General features: G+C 51.1%; 1 protein-coding gene across 1 annotated transcript; it reads left to right on the forward strand.

Moving 5' to 3' along the window:
* Window positions 1–978: 978 nt before the first annotated feature.
* On the forward strand, window positions 979–2,846 carry C1QL2 (complement C1q like 2). Its single transcript, XM_054278166.1, has 2 exons — window positions 979–1,617; window positions 2,023–2,846. Exons 1-2 carry the CDS (start codon window positions 979–981, stop codon window positions 2,200–2,202), a joined length of 819 nt encoding a protein of 272 aa, XP_054134141.1. The 3' UTR covers window positions 2,203–2,846.
* The last annotated feature ends 8,731 nt before the right edge of the window (window positions 2,847–11,577 follow it).

Below are 11,577 nucleotides of genomic sequence, written 5' to 3' on the forward strand. Positions count from 1 at the left end.
ACGGGTGTAGCGGACCCTGGTTACACCTGGATGTGTTGAGGAGCAGGATGCACCCGCGATGCTGTCCCGCTCGTCTCTGGGCCGCCGAGGCAGGACGCGGGGAGCCTGAGGAAGCCGCGGGGAACGCTCTGAGGTGACCTGGGGGGCTGTCCCCGGCGGCACCGGGGCTCCGCCGCCGTCCAGGCATCGCGCAGGGGCCGTCCCGCCGCGGGCAGGGGGATGGAGGGACAAAGGGATGGAGACATGCAGGGAGGAAGCACTCCAGGCGGCATGTGAACGGGACAACGCGACGCGTCCCCGACCGTCCGGGACTCAGCGGGGGCACTTTGGGCGGCACCCGCAGCGATTCGCCGGTGACGGCGGGGCGGGCGCGCTCTCCCCCCGCAGCCGGAGCGCCCGGGGCCGCGCGGGACGCCCCGCCGCCTCTCCCCTCCCCTCCCTCCGCCCGCCCCGCCCGGGGCCGCGCCGCCACCGGCGCTCGGAGCGGCGAGCGAGCGAGCGGGCGGGCGGTGCCAGACGGGCGCCCCGCGGACCGCAACGACGGCGGCGCCCCGGAGCCCCCCGGGCGGCTCCGCCCCGGCCCCCCGCAGGTGGGTCCGCCCTGCCCGCGCCCCCCACGTCGGGGCGGGACCGAGGGCTGGAGCCGGGCGCCCGCTCGCCGAGGCGACGCCCCCCGCGCCCGCCCAGCCCCGCCGGGCTCTCGGGGTGCCGCGTCCCCTCGGAGCGCAGCGGAGCGGAGCGGGGCGGCTCTCGGCATGGCGGGGCTCCCGGCCGGCCGGCGGGCGGGCTGAGGCGGGGGCCGGGCGGGGAGGCGCCGGCGGCGGGGTCTCACCGCCTCTTCTTGCCGTCCCCCGCAGGGAGCGGCCGGCCCCCCGCGCCACCATTGCCTCGCACGGCAAGGAGGACCTGCTCGCCGCCGCCGCCCGGCTCTGGCAGCGGAGGAGGCGGCTCCTGGCCGCCGCCGGGCTCGCCCTGGCCATGGCCGTCGCGCTGCTGGTCGCCGTGCCCCTGCTGCTGCTGCAAGCGCCCGCCGACACCGGCGCCCACTACGAGATGATGGGCACCTGCCGCATGATCTGCGACCCGTACAGCGGCGGGCGGCCGCCCGGGCCCGGCAGCACCGCCGCCGTGGAGGCCCTGCAGGACCTGGGCGCCAACCCCCCGCCGCCCTTCGTGCAGGGACCCAAGGGGGAGCCGGGCCGGCCGGGCAAGCCGGGCCCCCGCGGGCCGCCCGGGGAGCCGGGCCCGCCGGGGCCGCGGGGCCCGCCGGGGGAGCGGGGCGACGCGGGCAAGCCGGGGCTGCCCGGGCTGGCGCTGGCGGGCGCGGGCGGCGGCGGGAGCGGCGGCGGGGCGGCGGCGGGCGGCGAGGCGGCGGGCGGGCTGAGCGCCGCCTTCAGCGGGCCGCGCATCGCCTTCTACGTGGGGCTCAAGAGCCCCCACGAGGGCTACGAGGTCCTCAAGTTCGACGACGTGGTGACCAACCTGGGCAACCACTACGACCCGGCCAGCGGCAAGTTCACCTGCCAGGTGCGCGGCATCTACTTCTTCACCTACCACATCCTCATGCGCGGCGGCGACGGCACCAGCATGTGGGCCGACCTCTGCAAGAACGGCCAGGTGGGTTCCGCGCGTCCTCCCCGCCTGGGGTTCCCCGGTCGTCCCCCTCCCTCCGTCCCCGTCCCGCGGGCGCGGCACCGGCCGCCGCCAGTCCCGGGAACAGAGCCGGCGGGAGCATCCTGCGCGCCGTCGGGGCGGGGTGCACTTCCAGAGCCGCGACGAATTCCGAACTCCCGGCTTGCAAACTTTCCTGCCGGGCTGGGGAGAAGGAGAAGCGAGGACAGAGGTGGGAGGGAGCACACGGGGAGTGGAGGGGTTGGGAAAGAGGGACTCGGGGCATTGATGGTGCGGGCTGGGGGGCTGATGGAGGGGCCGCAAAAGAGGTACGTGGAGGACTGATGGGGAGGCTGCAGAATGACTCAGAGGGGCAGGGGGGGCTGATGTGCCCAGCGGCTGTGTTGGCAGGTGCGGGCCAGTGCCATCGCCCAGGACGCAGACCAGAACTACGACTATGCCAGCAACAGCGTGGTGCTGCACCTGGACTCCGGCGACGAGGTGTATGTCAAGCTGGATGGAGGCAAAGCACACGGAGGCAACAACAATAAGTACAGCACTTTCTCTGGCTTTCTTTTATACCCCGATTAACACACAAGTGACACGACGGCCCCGCCACTGGTGCACATGTGGCTGTTTGGCAATGCCATACCCCATCGTGCTGCTGTTCCTGCTGGTGTCCACTGTCTCCGCAGGTCATTTAGCTTCATTATCAGTTTGTATGTTTTTATTTTCACCCTTGTGGAAACGAAATAGAAATGAAACAAAGTGAACCCCTTCCTTACTCTCCCCCGTTTCTTCTGACCCCCACTCTCCCTTTGTCTGCCTGAGCGTTTCGTGTGTCACATGAGGAGCTTGGCAGCTTGAAACTCTGAATGGTTCCAGGAGGGTTTAAAAGAGCCCAGAGTTTGGACTGTGTCACACACGGGATTTGAACAGGTCACAATTTTTCATCAATAAGTATTAATGACGATGATGAATTTTCAGATCGACTATTCACGAAGTGGGACTGGATCATAATTGTTTTTTCCTCTGCTGCTTTGTATGGGGTCAAGTGTAAAACTTTTCTTTCTGTGCAATGCAATGCTCGTGTGAATGATGGTGTCATTAACGTCAAACCTGTTTCTGTCTGCAAAAGAATTTGGTCACTGACCACAGCCACCCAAATACCACATTAAATTATGTTTTTAGACAATGCCTTCTTGCTTTTTGTCTCTTCCAGTGCCACAAAGCAGCACTGTGGTGGTGCCACAGGAGGGGGGGAGTAAAGGAGGGGGTCACGTCAGTCCCTTATGTTTATAGTCATATTTAAAGTTAGGATGGGGTTGCTTGCCTAGGTCTTGATATGGTGCAAGGGGGATGGGAAGAAGTGGAGAGAGAGGAAAAAAAGCTTCACAGTTGTGCAGTTTTGTGAAAAGAAGGCACACAGTTATCAGGAGGTGAAAGTGAGGGTGTGGAGTGAATCTTCTAAACAGATTTACTGGGTTAAAACCTGATCCAGAGGTTAGCAAAGTACAGGAAAAGGAGATTAATCAGTTATTATGGAAAGCCATGTTTCTGTAACATGATGACAAATGTTAAGAAGGCAGCAGGGGACGGAGTGGCTAAACTCAAGAGTTTGTCTAAACCCTTGCACTTGCACTATGTGTATGGGTTGGAAACCACACCTGACTGGGCAGTGCCTGAGAAGGGTGAGAAAATTCTCTCAGGACTGATGGATTCAGACCATTTAGAAGGGTTTTCTCCTAGTGGTCCTGTGTAAATCCCAGCCACCCTTGGTCTTTTTTCAAAATGCACAGGTGTGGTGCATTGGTATGCATCAGTAGTGCACGTGGTTCTGAGCCTTTGGTGGAGGAGGTGCATTTGTCATCATCACCCCAGTGGGTAACTCCTCAGTGTGGGTAAATTGGGACTGCTCTGCTGAAGCTAGGAGAGGTAAATTGATTTACAAAAGCACTTGCTTTCATTGTACTGTCTTGTCATTTCATTTTTCCCTCCTGAAAGTCTTACCTCCATATCAGCTCTCTGCCCTTGCCAGTGTTAGTGCAGTTTCACAGACCAGAGAGACAGGGGCTGGTCTGAAACAGCTCTGCCCAGGCTGGAGCTTTGCCCCTGCCCTGATGTTGCAGGAGGAAAGGGAGCCACAGTCAGATGGACTTGCTCCAGCCCCACTCTGGGGCAGCCCCATGATGACCAAGTTCTTACAGTCACTCCTGTCTCCTACCTGGTCCTTTCAGGGTTTTGTCTTCTCCTTGGCTGGAAGGGGAGGGTCAAAGGGAGAAGGCAATTCCTCCATCCCGTCCTCAAACATCCCCTGCTGGGGGAAGCAGAGTTCATAACCAGGTACACGTGTTAGACACTTATCAATCTCTTATGTCTTGTCGATTTGTACTATTTAGAATATGATTAAATCCAGTGTCTGAGACCATCCAAATGAAGTATAATTGCTATGGATCCTCAATTCCCACCGGATCCGTAATCCTTTTTGACTATTCCTCCTCCCTCCTTCAATGAAATGGAGCTTAGACACAAAGCCCTTGGTTTAAATTTCAAAAAATTAAAATTGACATGCAGCAGCATTAGCAGGAGCCAGGAGGAATTCTAAGGAGGTGCCTGGGCTCTGCTTTATCCTTTGCATTAAGAAGCAATTTGTACTTCTAACAAAGACCCAACTGTTCCCCCTTGGCAAAAGGGCAATGAAGATGCCTTGCAAGGGAATTGCTGTTCACAATACTTAAACAAATTTGAATCTTAGATTTTTAAATCTGTATTCCCTGGTGGAGCCTGCTCCTCTCAATTCAAATGCAGGGCTGGTGGTGTGTGCCTGCCAAGGTGTCAGTAGCTAAGCGGATGATGGATTGATGAGGCAATGGGAAGACACAGGCTCACAGTGGCAGTTTGCCCCGACAGTGATCTATGTATCTGCACATTATCAATGTCATGAGGAGGCTTGAACCACCCTCGCTAGATGTCTCATTTTCCACTTATCTCTTATGTACTAATTATCAGGCTGGATTATTCCCCAGGACAGAAACAAAAAGAAATTGCTCATCGCCCCTCCACTGACAGTTTACACAATCGATAGAATGAGCGTCTCCCTCAGCTGCTCACAGGCTTTTTTGTTTCCTCTCCTCATTGCAGGGTCTTCCGAGATTGCCTCTGTGGGGGGCTGATGGCTCTCGCCCAGCATCTGCTTGGACAGCTCCTCTGTCCCAGTCATGCTGGTGGGAGCTCAGTGTGTGGGTTGTGGTTTTTTATTTTTTCTGAAGTAGCACAGGGAAAAGCAATTGGGAGATGAAAAACTTCAGTTTTGCTCAGCGGTGCAGTTATCCAGAGAAGCAGAGGCAGTGCTGCGGATGGGGAGGGGGGTTCCTGTGCTGCCAGTGGCTGTGGGTGACAGCAGGGTCACACACAAACAGCAAACAGCCTGAGGGGGCCTTGGAACCCTCTGGGCTTCCACTTGGGCTTCAAGTGAGTCTTCCTGCCCTTGGGAACGGTCTGTTCCTGTCACAAAGAGAAGAGCTTGTTTCTGAGGGGGATACCCCGGTCCCCTGGTTTGGGTGGGAAGAGGAGGATTAAAGGGTGCTCAAGGGGCTGGCTTCAGCTCAAGGGACTGGCTTTCCCAAATGATACTGAATCTCAAACATTAACTAGTGTCTGCTCTGGAGGTCTGACCCCTCAGAGGTGTTATTTACTTGATGAGTTAAGCAAATGTGCTTTTAAGAATTGGGATGTGATCTGGTGTGATGTGAATAGGGAAAGCCTCCAGAAAGGAGTGGAATATTGGAGTTTTAAACAAAAGGTGCTCTCTGTTTCTGAGTCCAGCCATGTGCTTAAGTTAAAATCATGATACAAAACTTAAATTAAAAAAAAAAAAAAAAGACAGATGTTCATACTGTCAAAGTAGCTTAGATACTACACAAGTAAATCCTTGATCTTTGTGACCAATGTGAAACCTTAACCCTTACCCTGTGCCTGGTCAGCACTGGCTATGGAAGAGATCCCTGGAGGAAAGGTGAGCAGGGAGAGTTGAACCACACAAACATCGTGAGAGGGGAAATGGGGATGCTGCTGAGAGCCCTGAGGGGTTGCCAGCCCCCCGTGTCTGTGGCTGTCCCCTGGAGGAAGGTGTCCAGCTTACTCTGCTCTACCGCAAGCGAGTGGATTTGTGGCTGGCCACTTCTTTTCTTCTTGACCTTCACCAGTTTAGGAAATTCCTGGCAAGTCTGTAGGGAGGTGGGTGAGGAAATCCTGCTCTGTCTAGGGTGAAGAGGATGAGCTGCTGGTGCTGTTTTCTCCAGCCAGGGTACAGAGTTGAGGAGTCCATGCTGTGAGAGCAGCTGGTGTCGGGTGTCCTGTGCCAAGTCTGGTGCCTCTGTGCTTTCCAGGATCTCAGCTTGCACATTTCCTCCTTGATGCTCATTCCCTTGTGGAGCAGGGCCCGGGTCAGTGGGGCTCCCTGTCCTGCAGTAGCAACAACAGTCCCATGTTGGATTCTCCTTTTTCCCTTGTGCTGTAAGAAAAGCAAAGTGTTGCTTTTTGTGCCTCCTGTCTTTACACACATGCATTGAGCCACACATTGGTGTTCGTCTTGCTGCTTTTGAAATTCACTCTGAGCATTTTTTCTTGGTGATTTAAAGCTTGTTTATCTCTTTGCTTCCCTTCTTCCAGGCTCACAGTGCCTGGACAGGTTTAATTTGTGAACTCAAAAAGTATGGAGGATGGGTTTTGGTGGATACTCGTGTTCTTTTTCTGTCTATGCAACAGGCTAATTATATATTGTCTATGACAATCGAGGCAAAATAGCATATAAATATATTTTAAATCTGTGCTAAATACTTTTTTTTTGTAACATGCTATTTTTTCCCTTTTTTGATCAGAATGAACTGTGGGAAAAAAATCCTGGTAAAGTCATGTGTCTTAGTATTGTCTCTGGGATAAAGAAGCCTGTCAGAATAAAATAAAGACTAACTGAATCTTCACTGACTTTGAGACTGCAAGAAGTTTGGTGCTTTTTACTGTGAAAGCCTACCTGATGCAGAGACCTGGAAGATTAATTACAGACAAGAGAGGTAAATTGTTACCGTGTGCAGACCCTGTCAGTTTTGGGTGAGAGCCTGCTCTCAGCTGGTTTCACATTTAATGGCAGAAAGAGGTTCAGCTTGTCCATAACTGCAGGTAACATGCACATGGGACCCATTTCTCTAGACCAAGCCTGTGCCAGTTCAGGAGTGAATCCCTTGGTCACAGAGCAGCTGCCACAGCAGCAGTGCAGGAGATACCTCACTATTTCTTGAGCCCACTTGCTCTCGAATGAGCTTCATTTTTGAAGGTTGTGGGGGCATTGCAGCAGGGGCATTAAAGAATAAAGGGGCTGAGCTGCTGGTTCCTCTCTGTTTAGGGCCAGTTTGTTGATTGCCTCCATGATGAGTTACAAAGAGGCCAGCAAAGGGCAAGGCTTGTTCTGTGGATCAGCCAGGGGAACAGGGGCATTCCCTCCTGGGTGACAGGCTGAGGCTGGGGTATAGGACTTGGTGTTCTAGGCTTGGATATACACTGGAATTCCCCTTCTTTCCCCCTGCATTTCAGGCTGAAGCCTTGAAAGCTGGTGGTTTCAGGTGAAAATGTGAAGGGTGCCAAGCCACTGTTGTGTCCTGGCCCCTGGCACAGAGTGCTCAGCAGGAGCTCCCAAGGTTTTGCAGAGCAGAATTCAGATGGAGCTATGAGTGATGATCCTGTTTCCTTGCAGAAAAAGCCCCAAATGCCCACAAATTGTGCCCTTGCAATTATAAAATAGCCTGAATTAACTGTTCTCTCTATATCCTGATAAATGGGAGTAGATTTTCTTCACAGGGGCTTACGACATATCCCCTCTCTGTGCATTTGCTCCCATTTTGGGTTTTTTTGGCACGAACTAGGGTAGAAACAGAAAAGGCCTGCTTGATCTGTATGATCTGCTGCCCTATTAATGCAGGATTATTTCCTCCAGTGCTCTGTGAGCACGGTGACACAGAGAGCATGGCTTGCCTGCAGCCTTTGACTGTGCTCCTCCCAGCGAGGGCACATTCACATGATCCTGGCTCTCCGTTTTGCTTGCAGCTGCCAGATCATGTCTAGAAAAACAAACAAAGAAAAAGTATCCAGCCCCGGTCTTGAATGCAGACAAAATGTTTTCTTGGTGACATTTCTCTTTGTCAACAAATTGCTTATCACTTAAGTGTTGTGTTGTGATCCCCATCCCAAAGAGGAGAGATCTGCTGCTGAGAATGGGGGGAGGAATGCTCAGGAGAATAACTTGTTTGAAGATGTGAGCCCAGGCTTTATGAATGATGATTCTTTGTCGGATCTTAGCTCTAAGGTGCAATTTCGGTGGTATGATAATGCAGAAAATGTTTTAAGTCCTTGGGGAGGAAGCTGCTTTTCAGGTGGTGTCTTGCTCTTCCCTCATTATTGTAATGCTGTTCCTGAAGCTTTGTGTCAGTCATGCTGTGCTGCAGCATGTGAATGCTGGGGGTGATGGAGATCACATCCAGGTGGATCTCTCTGTTTTGTTTTGGTATACAGTTGAATTCTTGACATTTGCTTCCCATTCTTCCCCCGTTATTTTTCATGGAGGCTGTGCTGCTTGGGAGCCCAAGGGCCAAAGTTTGCTTCCAGGTGCACTTATCTGATTCTTTTCACACTTAGTTTTCTTCACACTGGAGTCAGAATCAATCCTTAAGTACATTACATGTATCTTCCCTCAGATTGCCAGAGTGGCAACTGATTAAGTAGCATTTGGGGATGTAAGATGAATCTCAATTTTTGCGCCCTAGAGGTGGAAATGGTTCAAGTCCATTTTTTTTGTCCTGCCCAGTAAGTGTCACTACGCAAATGCTTTTCAGAAAAAACACCCTGAGAGGGCAGGACAGCTCCTTTTGCTGAAGTGTAGCAACCTGCTGAGGAAAGAGAGGTGTCAAATACCTTTGAAGCTCAGCTTCTCCAAGCCCCTGCTGAGGGCATCGCTGCAGCTGAGAGAGCTCAGATTGTAAACTTCAGCCTCCCCTCTCAAAAGGCAAAGCATCCTTGAGGAGTAACACTGCTGCTATTTATCAATTTGTGTGAGAGTGAAGCCTGAATACTATTAGAGCTGAAACACTAATTAAGCCAATAAATTCCTTTGTCTTTTTGGGTGTTTGCAATTAATATGCAAAATCCCATTGATTCCAGCAACTCCATAATTCACGATGCAGTGTTATTCCATATTGACGTGGTACCCTGTGAAACATCCAAAAGACACTGCTGTGCATAGTAAGGATCCTGCTGTGCTCCCAGTTAAACTCTTACAGGCTGGGTGAGTCACAGTGCTCCACCAGGTTCTTCCAAAAGCTTGGCTGTCAGTGCAGGGGGTAGGAAGACCACACAGAAATGTGTCTCTGCGGAGCATACACTGTGTCTCAAGGGCTGTTTGCACTTTATATTGCTTTCAGAATTACAGTGGGGAAAAAAAAGGGAAAGATGTTCCAGCTGATCTTAAAAAAAAGGTTGAAACTGATGCAAATAGAAGCAGATCGTAAAGGAAATTTGTATTTGGATCAAAGCAAGGCAGTTCTTAAAAGCTGCCTTAGCTTTAATTTACATCTGATGGGGCAGTCTAAATAATCTTTCCTCAAGGTTTGCTCGAAGCTATGAGAGGGGAGACAGGACAGGAAGGCTTCTGAGAGATGGAGCCCTTTCTCTCTTCCAGGGGAACATTGTTTTGGCATCCTAGGACAGAGCAAGAGTCCTTGACCACTGAACCCTGCGGTGACTCTCTGCCTAGAACTGCCTTTTGCAGCATCAGAATAAGTTCTGCCCAAATATTTTTCAGCATCCTTCCCTAAAGCAGCAAAATCAGGAGGACACTGCAAGGAATGATTGGCTCTTAGTCTCAGAATATTTAATTGAGAGGGCTGCCTATATGAGGCTTTGTTGGTGTTTTTTCTAACATTGGGATTCCTTTGCATCCCCAGGTCTGTGACAGCTCTGCTCTCAAGCTGGAAGGGCTCAAGAGAAGGGGTGTGGCTGGTAGAGTAGATATTCTTCATGGGGTTGCTCTGATCCCCATCATCCCCATGCTTTGGTGAAGCAGGAGCCAGGTTAAGCTTAATCTTGAGCTGGGGTTTTGTGGTCGTGATCTTTTCTATTGCTATTTTCATTTCTCAGGAAATTATTCGATTTGGTCTTGGCATAATCAATACACCTCTGTATTGATATGTGAAGCCTCTGGAGCAGAGCATGGTATGGATGTGCTTTTAGTTCAGAACAGCACAAATCAAATACACAGTTGTTGAATTAATTTGTGGTTGGTGTTTTCTGATAACTGCAATTCAGATTTGCTTTTCCTCTTCCCACTGCCATCCTTCTAAAGGCAAATAAAAGAAAAAAAAAGGCAGTCAGGGTAAAACTGAAGCAATTGTAGATGCATTTGATCCCCATGTATGCAGAGGCTGCATGACAGCCTTAGAGAATGGAAGATGAACAATATACAGGATGCTATCTCTGATTTCACAGACAGCATGTTTGATTTCAGGCACAACAATAAAGCAGAATTCTTGATAGCTTGTCCAAGCTAATTTTCTTCTGAGTTAGTGCACTAACTACCTACCTAACCACAAGCTGTCCTTTTCCTTCTTCTTTTCTATTAGTGGACTAATAGGATTGCCAGGCTTTACTTTCTAGATGGGTCTTAAATGGGAAGCAGTTTGTTTCATGGAAGAAAGATGTTTGGGGAATCAATTTATGCCAGCTTGTAGCCACCGGAAACCTCTGTACTTCAGCAGACTTTAAATTGAAAAATGGAGCTAGCTCTTCATACTAGATTTCTCAAACTACTTACTCCAAGCAATAGAAAAGCAAACTTGTCAGGTAGGCAGGGATTTTTTGAGTTATCTGTATGTGTTTATCACTTGATTCACTTCTGGAAATCTCCAGCTGAAATACGGGAGCCTGAATTGCTTGAGAAGGTCAGATGAGGTGAATGTAACACTCCCCTCTGGCCTAAAAAAATCCATCAATTGTGCTGTCAAAGGGAAGTTTGGACAATGGCAGAGCTAACTTCTTAAAAATTTCTCTTAGCTCTTCCAAGCTGGTGGTGGGAGGGAGTAAGGTTAGAGGAGTAAAATGATTTTGGGGTAGGATTGAGCAATCGCCTATGTCTGCAAAATGAGGTCCATTTCTGTCCTCAGACCTTTCTGCAAGGGCACCTTTCTCCTAGGGGCAGGGTGGCCTGGTGATTTCTCATGTGTTTCCCTGTAGGCTTCTCTGTGGGTGGCAATTCCTTAGGCAGGCATCAGAGCTGGCATCAGGTAATGCAGGGAAAACCATGGATTTAACAGATGTGAATCTGTCTTCTTCCTTTCTCTCTTTTATTCCTCATAAATAAGAAAATTACCTGCAATTGTAGCAAATGATTTTCAAAACAACTGTGGAAATATTATAAATATTGATCATAGGATTTGGTTGAATACAGTGAATTCAGAGCCTGCTGGGTGTTGTAGCAGGAGACCAGTTATGGATGGCACATTGCCAGGAGGAGCAGTGCTGAGTGGGACAGTGCCAAAGTGTGTCCTGGGCTCTGCTCTGCCCAGTGCCATCGTTAGTGCTGGGACTCATTAACCAGAGGACCTGTCTGTTCAACTTGCAGATTGCATAAAGGCAGAGAAAAGGATTAACCTCAAAGTGGCTCTGACAAAGCAGAGGAAATAGATGTAAAAATACCAGGAGAGAATTAGAGATGCAAGTTACCTCTCACCTGTAGGCAGTCCATGGCATGGACATGAGTTGGAAAATTAGAAGAGGTGGTCCTGAAGGACAAGAGAGGAAGGAAAATGTGTTATTGACATAATTTTGCATAGGAAAGAGTGAGTGCCTTGAGATCTAATAGGTCAAATAGAAGGGGAAATTTTTGGATGGTGGGGCGTGGGAGCAGGTTGCCTGGGAAGGCTG

Source organism: Melozone crissalis, unplaced genomic scaffold, assembly GCF_028551555.1.
Source record: "Melozone crissalis strain CALT ecotype California unplaced genomic scaffold, PUWL_Pcris_2 ptg000023l_1, whole genome shotgun sequence".
In the NCBI taxonomy this organism is placed as follows: domain Eukaryota; kingdom Metazoa; phylum Chordata; class Aves; order Passeriformes; family Passerellidae; genus Melozone; species Melozone crissalis.

Coding starts and splice junctions, on each gene's coding strand:
- C1QL2 (XM_054278166.1), top strand. CDS start 979: ATGGCCGTCGCGCTGCTGGTCGCCGTGCCCCTGCTGCTGCTGCAAGCG. Junction 1,618..2,022: donor ACCTCTGCAAGAACGGCCAG/GTGGGTTCCGCG, acceptor CTGTGTTGGCAG/GTGCGGGCCAGTGCCATCGC.